Source organism: Sus scrofa, chromosome 7 (genome assembly GCF_054392235.1).
Source record: "Sus scrofa isolate SSC_HxYL_T2T_F1_AM1 chromosome 7, Sscrofa_HxYL_maternal_Yorkshire_Landrace_v2.0, whole genome shotgun sequence".
Lineage (NCBI taxonomy): Eukaryota > Metazoa > Chordata > Mammalia > Artiodactyla > Suidae > Sus > Sus scrofa.
Window position 1 is genome coordinate 38,566,813 of NC_139389.1, and position 15,177 is coordinate 38,581,989.

Below are 15,177 nucleotides of genomic sequence, written 5' to 3' on the forward strand. Positions count from 1 at the left end.
TGATCCACCTTGTCCCAGATATTCTGGGCTCCCTGGGAACACATGGTGGGTGGTCCCAGCAAGGTGGGAGAGGGGACCATGTGGGTGCCATTTCCGGCTTGGATTCCACCCAGTGTCTTGTTGCCACATCTGAGTGCCCCTGGAAGGGGAGGGTGACCCCTTTATCTCTCTAGGTCAAAGAAATGGCAAAGGGAGTCACAGAAAGTGTCAGAGCTGGTTTAATGGACACTGATGCCACTTGCTTTTTTCATAATCGGCTGCAAATTAAACAAACTCTGTTTTGGCCACTTTCAAAACTCGATATCTGTGGGTAAGTTTTCCTTTAGAGGCGTGGAATTCATTCCCTATGTCAATAACAAATTGTGTATGAAGGAAAATGTAATGCTTTCAGAACATTTTCTTTTGGGCTTTGTCCATGATTAGATTATACTAAATTACAGAGTACAGATATCAGGCAATTACTCTTTGCTTTTAACTATTCAATTTCATGGCAAATCCATGTAGCTCAGTAATTATAAAATCACACCGACGTGGTTACCGAGAAAGTACCTCCTCGTTTCCATCTTGTGAAGCTGGGCTCGGGTCGCCCTGTAATCACCCGTGGTCCTAAGTGTGAAAGTACATTCCAGATGAGAATGAATAATCTCTAACGCTCCGTAATCACCAGGGACCTGGAGGGTTTCTTGCAGATGCTGCTGGATAGACCTCACCGAGATGTGAGGAGGCGCGCCCCACTGGTTCCTCTGGGCACTGTCCTGTCTTCCGATCCTGGCTGCGTCCTGGTCAAGTCATCCTCTAGCTTTTACCAAGAATGTGTCTCTCTGTTCTATTTTGTGAAAACGTAGTTGTTTTCGCCTGGCTCAGCTCAGGACTTCCCCAGCCTCCCCCCAGTTTTAATTTCTTACAGGGCTGTGTGTGTCCTGGAAGTAATCAAGTCCACTGTCCTGGTGCTTGTTGAAAAAAAAAAAAATGATTTGAGCCGATGGGGAAAAATCGAGCAGTGGCAGGAGGGGGAAAACTAGAGAAGAAAGGCAGCGACCCCTCTGAACAGGCGGCGGGGCAGTGTACACAGAGAAGCAGGTGGTGGCCGGGTTCCAGGTGTGACTCCACACGCGGAAGCACATCAGAGGCCACCAGCTGAGGGTCAGGGGCAACCCCGATGCAGCCCTGAGCTTTGAACGGACACGGCCCTCCTGCTCCGCAGGTGCTGAGCCAATTCCCACTTAAAAGGATGTGGCCCGTTCAGGGTGAAACCTCCTGGGCAGGTGTCTCATTTCTCTCCTGGCACCGCCTGCAGCACGGCTCTACCGCCCCCAGGATCTTAAGGAAAATTCCTGAGGGTGCCGGGGCGCTGCCCCAGAAGCGTGCGCCCCCTGCCGGTAATGGGGGAAGGTGGTGTCACTGTCGTGGCTGATCCGCGCAGATGGTGGGAAAAAAATGCGAAATCTGTTTTCCACGGGGACAGAGACAGCGAGCGTTTTGTTTTTCTGTTTCTTGGAATGCGTTACGGATAACGGAGTGAAGTGGCTTGGAGGGACTCAGGGGTGAGGAGGCGTCCTGTGTCTGTTTCCTCCAATCGCCGCTTTACGGAGACCCCAGGGGTCTTTCACTCTATGCCCCCGACCCTCGCCCTGCAGCAGGCCCCCTCGCATGTGTCGGCAGCATTTCCTGGGAACCAGCAGCTGTGCTTGGGTTGATCCATTGATCTGTACGTGCTGTGGAAATTGTGCGAACATGCAGTGTGCACCGTCAGGGTTCCCTTAAGGTTCCTTGGGAGGCATGAAGAGGACCCCAAATGAGGGTCCTTTTTTTTTTTTTTTTTTTTGTCTTTTGTCTTTGTTGTTGTTGTTATTGTTGCTATTTCTTGGGCCGCTCCCGCAGCATATGGAGCTTCCCAGGCTAGGGGTGGAATTGGAACTGCAGCTGCCGGTCTACACCACAGCCACAGCAACGCGGTATCCGAGCTGTGTCTGCAACCTACACCACAGCTCAGGGCAACACCGGATCGTTAACCCACTGAGCAAGGGCAGGGACCGAACCCGCAACCTCATGGTTCCTAGTCGGATTCGTTAACCACTGCGCCACGACGGGAACTCCTTCTTTCTTTCTTTTTCTTTTTTTTTTTCTTTTTTTTGTCTTTTGTCTTTTTTGTTGTTGTTGTTGTTATTGTTGGAGGGTCCTTTTTTAAGGGCCGCACCCATGGCATATAGAAGTTCCCAGGCTAGGGGTCAAATCGGAGCTGTAGTGGCTGGCCTACACCATAGCCACAGCAATGTGGGATCAGAGCCACGTCTGCCACCTACATCCACAGCTCACTGCAATGCTGGAACCTTAACCCAATGAGCAGGGCCAGGGATCAAACCTGCAACTTCATGGAGGCTAGTCAAGATTCGTTTCACCTGAGCCATGACAGGAACTCCACGAGGGTCCTTTTTAAGTGTCAGTAGTTGTCTTGTTCCCACTGTTATCCACAGCTGAGTCCTGGGAGTGGCTGGGATGGGTGGGGCACTGCAGCTAAGCGACAGTAACCGGTGGATGGAAGGAGCCCTGGTTCCTGTTAAGGCCCCCATTTAGAAATAAATGAGTGTTCATTAACGTAAAATTAAATTAGAATGAAATTTCCCATCCCGTTTTGTTGAGAAGGCAGAAATAAGTGGGTTGGCTGTGTGATTTTGCTGCAGATGCTGGAGACTGTAGTCACAAGGTGATGATAATAATAACAGTAATTTGCTTTTTGTTGGTGCCCCCTTCCGTCCCCAGATCTCAAGGCAGATGTTAACTCCTTGCTTTTGCAAAGGCTCATTGAGGTTAAAGGGCTAGCTGCACATTCCTCAGCAAGGCGCTGAGCGCAGAGGCCTTAAAACGCTCTGGTCCATTAGGCCTCAAGATCGTCAGTAAACGGAAAAGGGACCAGGATTCAGGAGACCTGAATTCCAGTGCTTGCTCTGCCCCTGACTCGGCGCGTGGGCAGAAAATGCCATCTCTCCAGGCCTCCGTTTCCTCACCCATGATGGACGCGCTGGCGCACGTCTTCCGATTTGTGGTTTCAATGAATATTTGAACACAGGACTTACAAAAGGCACACCCTTGGTAATTTTGCACCATTTATGGCCAAGCTTCCTCTGAGCTTTATTATTTTCCCCTTTATGGCTTGACCTGAATCTGAACTTTGGAAATTAATATATTAAATAAAAGAGTCGTTTCTGCCTATTTCACGCTTTATTTGCTGGGGGAGGGGGGCTGAGGGCTGTTTGGGAGAGGGTGTTTTCCTTCCAAGCCCAGCGGATTTCTAGGCCCTCCCTGCGTGGGAGGGGGGTCCGAGCTGTGTCCTCCTTCTCCCCCAGCGGCCTGTTACTTGGCGGCTGGAGAAAAGCAAAGGAAGTTTGTAGCCCAGAGATGTCCTGAACGCGCCCAGGGGCCTGAGGCAGGAGGGCATCTGGGAGGGGGTGGTCTTCCTGGGCTTTCTCTGTAGCCCAAAGCTGGTGGTTTAACCTCCCAGCTCCTCCCCCTCCAACACTGCCTCCCCTCTCTTCCCTTCTCCCCCTCCCGGGATTGTGGGGGGTGGGGTGGGGGGTAGAGGCAGTGAGAAGGAATTAGTGGCTCTTAGTCAGTTAAGACCCGGCTTTGCACAAGTAACACAGGCAGACCTTGAACTTGGCAAGGCCAAGTGGAGCTCAGGACTTGGACGTGCAGAATAGGTGGAGGGAGGGGATGCAGGCTGTCGTGAGAGGGAAGGAACTGGCTCTGCAGTGGGGAGGGTTGGGGGTTACTGCCACCTGTTGTGGCTCTCAGCCAGAAAGGTCCCTAAGCACCAGCAGCCCTGCAATTAGGTTCCCCTCAGAGATGGGGTAGGGTGGGGGCGCTCGTGGGAGGAAAACCAATCACAGCCCCCTGTGGCTGCGCTGCTGGCATATGAAAGCGGCGGTGGGCGGAGGACGGCCCTACTTACCATTCTGGTTCTGGGTGGACTGCGGCGCCTGGCCCAGCAGCCCTTCCAGGGTGGCCCGGTACTTTTCCAGCTGCCTGGAGTCCATCCTGATTCCAATGTCCACAGGCGCGAGCAGCTGTGAAATAAAGCAGAGTTAACAAGGAGGGGGAGAGTCAACCCCCGGGGCGACACGCAGGTGGGGGGGGGGGACACCGCGGGGAGCCAGGCCATCAGGGCTTCCCTCCTCCCCATCCTTGGGGATCCTCTGGGAATTCTCGCTTTTACCCCCTAATTCTAACCAGGGCCTGGATCCTGGAAGTGGCTGAGACCAGTGGGGACACAGCCAACCTCCCCTGGTGGGGATACAGGGCAGCAGGGCTTTCCTTTGAGGAGGACACTGCCGCCACCCCAGCCCCCCCGAAATAATAGTAGCCAGCACCAAGGAGCCCGACTGGGTGGTGGGTGGCCTTCTAAATGCTTTCCATAGCTTAAGCCTCTCAGTAACCTGTGATGTTGAGGCTCTTAGTGTGCCCATTTTGCAGATGAGGAAATGGAGGACAAAGAGGTGGAGTAATAATTCACTCTAGACCAGAGGGAGAAGCCAGTACATTCGGGGGCCTGGAGGGACCTGGAGGTGATGCTACTCCCTCCCTACCACCTGCCCCCAGCTTCCTGGCTCAGTGGTCTTGCTGCATAAGCCAGACAGCCCTGACTCGGAGGAGCCCCAGGCCCACTCCCCTCTTCCCACTGGGCTGGCTGGGGCGAGAAATGGGCTCTGGATGCCTGAAGGACCCCCTGGCCCTGCCTGTGCCGGTCCCTTGCTGTGTGATCTGCTTCCTCACTTTAAAATGAGGAAAAAAGAGGGGGTTCTCCTTGTGACTCAGCTAGTTAAGAACTTGACTAGTATCCATGAAGATGCGGGTTCCATCCCTGGCCTCGCTCAATGGGTTAAGGATCTGGTATTGCTGTGAGCTGTGGTGTAGGTCACAGATGTGGCTCGGATTGGCCTTGCTGTGGCTGTGGTATAGACCGGCAGCTGCAGTTCCAATTCCACCCCTAGCCTGGGAAGCTCCATATGCCATAGGTGAGGCCCTTAAAAAAAAAAAAAAAAAAAAAATGATGACCTGCCTGCATCTTATTTCCCTCCGGAGCACCTATAGCTCCTGGACACTGCTCTATGCTGTTCTGCTTGCTGGTCGGCCCTATTTGTGGTCTGTGTCTGACCCTCCCAGTAGCTTGTTTCTGGTCCCATGGAGTGTGACTTCCTCGAGGGCAGAGGACATCTCTGTTCTGTTCCGCCTCTATCCCCAGTGCCTGGAACTGTGGGCACAGCGCGGTTCAGTAGATGCTCCCCACCCACACAATTAAAGAGCCGCACCAGACAAGCTCAAGGCTGTCCCCAGACCTGACAGTCTGTGCCCCGACCTGGGCACTGAGGCCCTGGGCCCCGGGTCTGGACGCCGCAGCTCTGCTGGGCACTCCCGTCGTCACTCCCAGAGCAGCCTGGCCTCCCGCCTCCATTCGTGCAGCCCAGATTTTTCCAGTCAGGTCAGGTGACCTTCCCTCTGTGAAGCCCTAAAGGCCTCTGGACATCCAGCCTGGCCCCCCAGGCCCTGTGGCCGCTTGCCCTCATTCAGCAGCCCTGGGCCTGGTGGGCCTCAGACCCACCAGACCCTGGGCAGGGCCTCTGCACTCACTGTTCCTTCTCACGGGTGTCCTTGCTTCGGCTCTTGGCATGGGTGGCATCTCTGGACCCTTCAGGTTTCAAGTCAAATGTCCCCTCCTCTGAGAGACCTCCCCACCCCCAGCCAAAGCAGTGCCCCAGCCCCACTGCTGACTCCCCACCACACCTCCTTATCTGGCATCTAAAATGGTTGATCGTTTGGAGTTCCCATCGTGGCGCAGTGGTTAACAAATCTGACTAGGAACCATGAGGTTGCGGGTTCGGTCCCTGCCCTTGCTCAGTGGGTTAACGATCCGGTGTTGCCCTGAGCTGTGGTGTAGGTTGCAGACACAGCTCGGATACCGTGTTGCTGTGGCTCTGGTGTAGGCCGGCAGCTACAGCTCCGATTTGACCCCTAGCCTGGGAACCTCCATATGCCTCGGGAGCGGCCCCAGAAAAGGCAAAAAGACAAAAAAATAAAATAAAATGGTTGATCGTCTCATCATTGGTGTCTGTCTCTGCCTCCTAGATAGACCTTGTGGCCTGCATGTCTGGTTGACAGAACATCCTCTGGTGGCCCAGGGAACGCCCCCCCTCAGTTCTTTGCGTTGTCCCCCTGTCTGCTCACCTTGATAACCACCCTTTCTTCTTCCTTCGTGGGCTCCGAGGGGTCCAGAGGGCCGAGCTCCTCCGACGCCTGCTGGACACTCAGGGATTTCTTTTGCCCTTTATTCCGCTCCTTTTCCTAGGGTTCCAAGCACAAAACTGTACAAATCCTGCCCTCCCCCACCGCCCCATGGCCCCTTGATGTTTCTGCCCAGAGCACTAAGTGGCCCAAGCCCCTCATGGGCAGAAAGAACCCCCTCTCCCAGGTGCCTCCCACACAGGGCATCTCGGATGCCTGAGGCCTCGGCCGTGTGGCCGTGTCCCTCCGGTTTGCCCGCCAGCGAGTCAGCTCGAGGAGGAATCAGCTCTTCGACAGTTCAAACATTACACCCCTGATCGTTACTGTTAATTAAATTAAAATGCCGAAAATAATGGCTGCCCCTCCTGCATATTAAGTGTGAAAATGTGTTTTTCTTAGCAAAGAGCCTATAAAAAAAGGTGGCAAGACAGCCTCGCCTGCGAGGGTGCCGTAGGGGGTCCGGGAAGCCCGAGTCCCTGGGATGTGATTTATAAGTGGCGAGACGGGGAGCTGATTTATGCAGGAAGGACTTGCAACTTCTTCGTGGAAACCCCAGTGTCTGGGAGTTACGAGGAGCAAAGCCATAGCGCAGGTCACAGTGGTGTCCTTGCATTGTCATTTCACTGTGTGTTTGGCCGAGTTGGACTGCGTCTGTCCAGCCCCACATCTCGCCAGGCATCCCGCTGGCCAGGTCCCCAGGCACCGAGGCCAGGCACACCCGTTCCTCCAGTTTCTTTGACAGCCTCACTCTGGGCCTGCCCTGATGCACGGTGCTTCTGGAACAGCTGGTCATCCATCTAGTCATCTTTTCTGCTAGAGGAAGTCAAGTGGTGGAGAAAGGGAGGTTTCGGGGTCCGCCGTCTCCCCCATCCCTTTGCACGCCTGCCCCCGATGAGGAGAAACAGGGTCCAGCCCTGCCTCTGCAGAGGATGCCGTGGAGACCACCCCAGACAGAGCGTGTAGCTGGGGCTGCACCACAGGGCCACGTGACCTCCCGATTCGCTTGTGTTCCCCTAGCGGGGCCTCAGTCCTGGACATGTGGGACATGGAGGTCCCATTCTACATCCACTTAATGAGACACAAAGGTGGTGTCGACCCTCAGAGCCCCAGACATCCAAAGTCACAGGCGCAGGCAGGCAGGTCCAGCAGTGCAGGGTTCCTTAGGCCCCGCTGTCTGAGTTCCATTGAGCTGCCCTGTTTTCTTCTGGGCTCGAAAGAGAAGGAGGCTTTGGCCACCCCTCCTGGAAAGGCAGCTTCCTCCCGTTCTGGACACCTGCTCCCACCTGTTCCTCTGTCCTTCCCTCTCAAGCCCCAGCTCAGTCCCCCGCTTCCCCATCAGCTTCCAAACCCACGCCAGCCCACGCCGACCCTCCTCCCCTGCACTCAGCACTTACCAGTCAGCGGCACTTACTGGGCAATTAATCATGTCCTGCCTTGTGACAGCACCCTTTACTTCTCTACTGCTAGTGAATTTTTCCTGCGTTTGTGTCTTGGCTCCCAGGACGGCCCCTCGAAGATGGGAGGCTCTCAAATTTCCTTGCATGCCTGGCCTGTCACTCAGGGTGGCCCTTGCTGCTGCAGAGGTGCTCCACAAATACTATTGGTTTGTAAATTGAAAATCTCTGGAGTTCCCATCATGGCTCAGCGGTAACAAACCTGACTAGTGTCCATGAGGATGTGGGTTCGATCCCTGGCCTTGCTCAGTGAGTTAAGGATCTGGCATTGCTGTGAGCTGTGGTGTAGGCCGGTAGCTGTAGCTCTGATTCGACCCTTGGCCTGGGAACCTCCGTATGCCACAGGTATGGACCTAAAAAGCAAAAGCAAGAAAGAAAGAAAATCTCAGTCTCTGAAGGATGGGCAGGGGTGGGGAAAGATGTCGCCCCCGGAGCCACTGACACCTTTGCTTTGTGGTGCTAGGCAAGCATTGGAGGTGGCTGGGGACATGGCTGGAGTCTGGGATTGTTGCCGTCTGGGTCCTCCGTGATCACTCAGTGTCACTGGCAGAGCTGATTGAATGTGGGTTTTGTTGAAGGGCCGCTGTGCCTCAGAGAGACTAACGCCACTTTGGTGCTGGGCAGGGCTGTGTCACCTCAGGTGGCTGGGAGCCTCTTACCTGCATCCTCTGAAGTTCCCCGTAGGTAAAGATGGGAACAAAGGCTTCCGTGTGGGAGGCCAGCATGGCAGCTGCGTGCACCACCAGCAGGACGACCACAGCCTTGCGGGACACCATCCTGGAGCTGGACACTGACAAAGGGCACCTGTCACCAGGTGCAGGGTGCAGTGACAGACTGCTGCATCAGAGGCTGGTGCCCTCAGCTCTGGCCCACGCCCCACATGCAGCTGTGTGACCTTGAACCATCTGCTTAGCCTTTCTGGAACTGGGCCTGGTGAGGGGCTGGACTGGGTGAGCACAGGGCTGCCTCTGCCCAAAGCGCCGACACTGGGAGAGATGCCTTCCAGTGGCCACGCTGTCTCTTTGTGGCTGGAGCGGTCTTCTGCGGTGAGCTGGGGTAATGAAGCAGGAGGGACCTCATGTCTCAGAGAAAAAACCTTAGATTATCAGCAGAGCTAAGCCCCAGGGTCCAGAGGGCCCTGCTTGCGCCTGAGCCAATTAGGGTGTGGAGAGGCCTGGACCCAGGACCACCTGATTCTGTGGGAGCCCCAGAGAGGAAGGGGTGCAGACCTCTGCTCACATGGAGATAGAGCCAGATGGGAAACTTCAGCTTGAGCAGCATCTAAGGGCAGAGCGCAGTGCCCACCCTCTGGGTCGGCACTGGCTCTGGACCAATCCCTTCCTTGGCTCAAGCAAGTGGAGCTGCCTGTGGGCCAACACCCGGAAACAATCTTCTCCCTGTGACAACCACCCTCCTCCGAACCAGTGCCAATGCCAGCGCGAGCACAAGACCCCGCAGCCTGGAAGTGAGTCTGTCTGGAATGGCCAGGAAGAAAGAGGGCTCCCCAAGACCGAGACCGCCAGGGGACAGGTGGGTGTGGTGACAACAGGGGTGCAGAGACTTGAGAAAGGAGGCCCACTGGGCCAACGCTGGGCGGGTTCAGGAAGGGGCATGGCCTGCTGGGTGGCACCTGACCTGTTGGGAGAGGGTGTGGTCTGCTGGTGGAGGGGCGCGGCCTGCAAGGTGCCATCCGTGGTTGACTCCTTAAGGCTAGTCCCTGGGGTCCCTTTCCAAGTCCTCTCCCACACGATTCTCACGCCCGCCTGGGAGCAAGAGTGATCCAGGGAGGGGAGGACACCTAGGGAGGTGAAGGGACCCATTCGAGGGCAGTGGGGGCTGGAGGTCTGGCCTTCTGAAACCTAGTGCCTGTCCTAATACCCACTGCATGTGGCCTCTGCCCACAGAAGTTGGAGAAGGCTTTGCAGGGGCGGCCCTGCTGAATGCATTCTGGGCACCATGCTCCTGTGCAGGGTGGACGGCAGAGCTCGGGGCCAGGCCCCCTGAGCAGGGAGGAGGGGCCGGGGCCACCTCTGCTGCAGCGGGGGTGAGGGATTGCAGAGGCAGCCTGGCTTCTATTGAGAGGCGAGGGTCCTGCCACAGGCTGGCAGAGCCCACTTGGACCCTCCCTCTGGAGAGAAACTTCCAAGGCCGTGGGCTTGCGTCCTGCTTCTCAGCTGGATTCTGTCCCCAGCCCTCTGCCTGGCATCCCCTCTGCTGAGCAGGACCCTCTCTCGGCGTCTTGCTCCCCCGCTTCGTCTCTCCATAGCGCTAACATTCCACAAGCAAGAACCTTCAAGCTCTGACAGCCAAAGCCTCCCTACTGTTGCGTACAAATTCCCAGGACGGCAGAAAGGACCACCCCCAGTGAAGACCACCTCTCAGAGCCCCGGAGGGAACAGAGCTTGGAGGGGGGGGTCCGAGTCACTGTTCCTCCTACCCTCTCCCCAGCTCCCTCCCAGGGGAGATGGATGGGTCACACTGATGGCATCCCCTTTCCTTCACAGAGATGCCATAGTTCCCTTTTCATTCTGCTGTTCACCTTAACTCACTCCATAAGAATCTACAAAAATTTTGGGAGTTCCTGTCATGGCGCAGTGGTTAATGAATCTGACTAGGAACCATGAGGTTTCAGGTTTGATCCCTGGCCTTGCTCAGTGGGCTAAGGATCTGGCGTTGCCGTGAGCTGTGGTGTAGGTTGCAGACGTGGCTCGGATCCTGCATTGCTGTGGCTATGGCGTAGGCCAGTGGCTACAGCTCCGATTAGATCCCTAGCCTGGGAATCTCCATATACCATGGGAGCGGCCCTAGAAAAGGCAAAAAGACCAAAAAAAAAAAAAAAAGAATCTGTAAAAACTTTGAATAAAAAAAGGCAAAAATCCAATTGCTGCTCATTTTCTTGATCCAACTGAAACAGATAGCATTAATGGCTTGAACCTAGCCAGAACCCAGATGGGGACTTGAACACATGAGCCGGGACTTGAACCCAGCCTAAACCCAGATTAGGACTTAAACCCACAGTTTTTAAATTGGAATTACTTACCCGGTGTCTGGACTAACTGAACTTCAGTTTTTCTTTCTTATTTTTTTTTTTTTTTTGTCTTTTGGAAGTTTCCAGGCTTGGGGTTGAATGGGAGCTACAGCTGCCAGCCTACACCGCAGCCACAGTAATACCAGATCCAAGCCAAGTCTGCAACCTACAACACAGGTCATGGCAACATCAGACCCTTAACCCAATGAGCAACACCAGGGATTGAACCTGAGTCCTCATGGATACTAGTTGGGTTCGTTAACTGCTGAGCCATGACGGGAACTCGAGCTTCAGTTTCTTTATGCCTTTGCGCAGAAGGAATTCAGCGAGAGGCAAAGTGGTAGGCAAGAAATAGATTTATTAAGCTAGGACGCTGGAGTTCCCACTGTGGTGCAGCAAAAACGAATCCGACTAGGAACCATGAGGTTGCGGTTTTGATCCCTGGTCTCGCTCAGTGGGTTAAGGATCCGGCATTGCAGTGAGTTGTGGTGTACATCTCAGACGTGGCTCGGATCCTGCGTTGCTGTGGCTGTGATGTAGGCTGACGGCTGTAGCTCCGATTGGACCCCTAGCCTGGGAAACTCCATGTGCCGTGGGTGTGGCCCTAAAAACAAACAAAAGACCAAAAAAAAAAAAAAAAGATAGGACTGTCATGAGAGATGCAAGTGAGCAGGAAAGGAGGCTCTGCCCCAGGATCCGGTGGCTACAGTTTTATCACCCAAGGGGAGTAGGGGTTGGAAAAGACCACCTCTTCCTTTCCGGGAGTGGTAGCTCCTCCTCAGTATCCAGTGAGAGAGTATTTGACCCTATAAAGTCAAACGAGGACTGTCATGGTGCTTATTTAAATCATCGGAAGGGTGGTCCTTAAACTCCTGCCCTTGGTCTGAACCTGAATGCAGGCCCATCCCACCCCCCACCCGATGACCTGAGGCATATCTCCTGCCTCCACTGGTCAAGCAAGCCTTTCTTTCTTTCTTTCTTTCTTTTTTATTTTTTTTTTCTCTTCTTTTTAGGGCCTCATTCATGGCATATGGAGGTTCCTGGGCTTGGGGTCAAATCAGAGCTACAGCTGCTGGCCTTTGCCAGAGCCACAGCAACACCAGATCCGAACCACATCTGCAACCTACACCACAGCTCATGGCAATGCCGGATCATTAACCCACTGAGTGAGGCCAGAGATCAAACCCTCAATATCATGGTTCCTAGTCGGATTCGTTTCCACTGCACCACGATGGGACTCCTCTGATGGCTTTCTTGAGCAATGATTAACTTAGAGTGCTCTCCCAAAGTCCCCTAGGTTTCCCTCGCTATCTATGGTTCCTTCCTGGGACTCCTACGACTACCTGTGTAACTATCCTACTCTATCCCTATTACAAGTGGCAGTTGGCATGTCACCCACATTCGCTTGTGTTCCAGGAGCTCAGAGCCGGAGAGAGCGCTTCTCATCACTGGTGAGGGGCTGACTTTCCTCCTCCACCACTGAGGAAGGGGCTTCAGGGCTCAGCTCTGGCTGAGGGGGCACCAGGCTCCCTCCACCACCCCAGTAACCCCCAGCCCTGCCAGCCTTGCCAGGCCAGGCCATTTCCTCGGGGATCCAGCCATTCCCCCTTAACTTCCCAGAGCCAGGAGTCCACAGCGATCGGGTGGCCCTGTGTGCACGCCGGGCTCTGGCTTGGGTTCCTGGTGTGCAGTTGATGGCACCCCCCCCCCCAGGTTGCTTGTATTTTGCCGGGATTTGCACTCCCTGCTCCTCTCTCAGCCAGCCAGGCTTGGGCAGCCCTGCTCCCACCCACTTTGTGCAGCTTTGACCCATATCCTGGAAACCAGCTTGGGGCGCTCAGGCTGAAGCCCAGGTGGGTATCGGAAGGTGGCGGAGCGCCAAGGGACTGGGTCAGCTCTGGGCTGGGCTGACTTGGCTCGTTCCCGTGCTGACCGCCTCCCCTGCCCACCTCCCTGGCTACTCACAGTGGGCGCGTGTGTGTCTCTGCCTGTCCGCTTGTGTCGGGCTGGGCTGACGGGCCCTTATATACTGCCTGTCCGCCCTTTGGGGCCCATTAACCTTTGGGGGCTCTGGGTGGGGAACCTGCATTCTTGGAGCTCGTGGAAACAACGGCAGGGCCTGCCACGCCTTGGCCTTCTGGGCCTTTCCTGGAAGGCCCCTCCTCGGGTGACAGTCAGGGTCTGGAAGAGGCCAGCCGCCGCCCGGACGGCACTCTCCTGTCCACTCAGAGCTCAACTGCCCCTCAGGGGACATTTTAACGAAAGCCCTTCCTTTCTTGGTTACTTAAACATATCATGTTGTGGGGCTTCTCTGGGCCACTCTGGTGACCAGAGTCTCTGTCGCCTGTCAGAGTGCTGAGTTAGGATGACAACTTGTTTTCAGCCTTTCCCCTGAAGCCCCTCATGAAAGAAATGGTGCTAGAGTGTGTGACAGGCTTTCACTGGATTAATGAAAGGAAAATGATGGTCCAGACCCAGGGCCACAAAGGACCAGCATCCCGGTGGAAGGCCAGGGCAGGTGTAAGGTGTCTGGACAAAGGGTTTGTAGCCTAAATGGGGGGAAAGGGACACGTAGCCAGGAACCCTTTTGTGGCAATCGCATAATGTAAGCGGTAACTTTAAAGATTCAAAGCGGGGAGAGGCAAAAGTATTCTGGAGTCAGACGGGCAGCTGCTGCTGGGACACAGGGGCCCCTCTGGCACCCGGCAGGGAACGCTTGATGCCTGTGTCCTAATTAAACAGCAGCAACCCCATGAGGTTGGTGCTCTTATTTCCCCATTTTACAGATAAGGAAATTGAGAAGTTCTCTCGTGGCTCAGTGTGTTAAGGATCTGGCGTTGTCACCGCTGTGGCTATAGCTGTGGCCAGGGTTTGATCCCTGGAGCGGGAACTTCAGCATGCATGCTGCAGGCATGGCCAAAAAAAAAAAAAAAGAAGAAAAAAATAGAAGCCGAAGCACAATGAAATCCCTTCTCTGTCCCCACTGCAAGGTCTCTTCATGCAAGGGTAAGGCTGGACCCAGTCAGGTGTGGCAGAGGGTGGGATGGGGGGCTTCTGGGATGCAGGGCTCACACAGGTGCAGGGGATGGCAGGACGGGGGTGTCACCAGAGGTCCATTGTGTGGTTGGGAGAGGGCCGGTCTTGGGCCTGAATGTAGGGCCCTTAGAAACCAAGCAGAAAGATTTAGAATCGATGCAGGAGGAAGTCAGGGGTCCTCCTGGTGTCTTGAAGGGGACAGGACAAATGTGTCATGATGGAAGATCCCTCAGCGTTCAGGTGCAGATGTTGCAGCAGGGAGAGGCCAGGCTGGGAGACCAGCGCGGAGGTGGCTGGCAGACTGGTGTGGAGGCCCAAGGGTCTGAGGGGATAGCGGCCTTTCCTCAGGTGAACAGCGGCCTTTAGTGCCTTCCAGAGAGGCTGCCCCATGCATCCAGAAGGGGCCGCTTCTCATCAAGGAACCCCTGCCCTGTCATCCTTCCATCAGCTCTGGCTTCGCCCTCTGAGAGAAACAAACATTTGCAGGGCTTCAAAGCCGGTCCAGACAGCCTCTCCAGGCCCCATGCAGCAAGGCTTCCCATCAGCCTGTGTTCCAGTCCTGGGTTAGAAGTCAGCATGCTGGACTGGTGACAGGCTTGTGCACTGGGCCTCTGGTGTCTGAGATTTATCGCAGAGGAATTGGAGACCAAGATGCCAGGGCTTGGAACTAAATTGCCATTTCTTAACCTTGGCCTGAATGAAGGCTCTCTGCCCACACATCAAGAAGAGCTCTTAAGACAAGGTCAGAGACATGGTGGGGGCAGGGCAGTGCAAGGGCTGTGAAGGTCCCTGCTGGCTTCCAGGCTCAGCGAAGCTCCTGGGAGGCTCTGTCCGCCCCATGGGCCCCTCTGGTGGGACGTTTCAGCCGCTGAATCGCCAATGCCTCCACCTTGGGGCTGATATGGGTCAAATCCAGCGCCATCTATTTTTTATACAGACTGTGAGCTGAGTGACTTTCACATTTTTAATAATTTAAAAAAAATCAAAAGAAGAATAATATTAAGTGACAGGTGAATTTATATGAAATTCACATTACCATGTCCATAAATAAAGTCTTATTGGAAAAACAGCCATATTCATTCATTTGCTTATTGTCTATGGCTGCTCTGGGCTATAACCGCAGGGCTGAATAGTTGTGACAGATGCATTAGGCCCATAAGACCAAAAACATTTATTGTCTAGACCTTACAGAAAAGTTTGCAGACCCCTGACGTCGATAGTGTCCGGAGTGGGAAAGGTGTTTGGTATGTAATAAATAACAGTCAGGCATCACACAGATGGGCTTCACCAGATCTCACCACAGCCCAATGAGGATAAGCGGCTATTATCCCACTCTACAGCTGGGCAAACTGAGGTGAAACAGCTGGCCCAATGTCACACAGC

The 15,177-nt window shown here is 54.7% G+C and overlaps 1 protein-coding gene across 1 annotated transcript; it reads right to left on the reverse strand.

Annotated features, from left to right (window-relative positions):
* Positions 1-3,205: 3,205 nt before the first annotated feature.
* MLN (motilin) lies at positions 3,206-12,747 on the reverse strand. The gene is given in 5 exon segments (NM_214235.1): positions 3,206-3,362; positions 3,950-4,064; positions 6,220-6,336; positions 8,390-8,520; positions 12,724-12,747. Coding segments are annotated over 4 exon segments (360 nt in total). The 5' UTR covers positions 8,507-8,520; positions 12,724-12,747; the 3' UTR covers positions 3,206-3,351.
* Between the last annotated feature and the right edge of the window lie 2,430 nt (positions 12,748-15,177).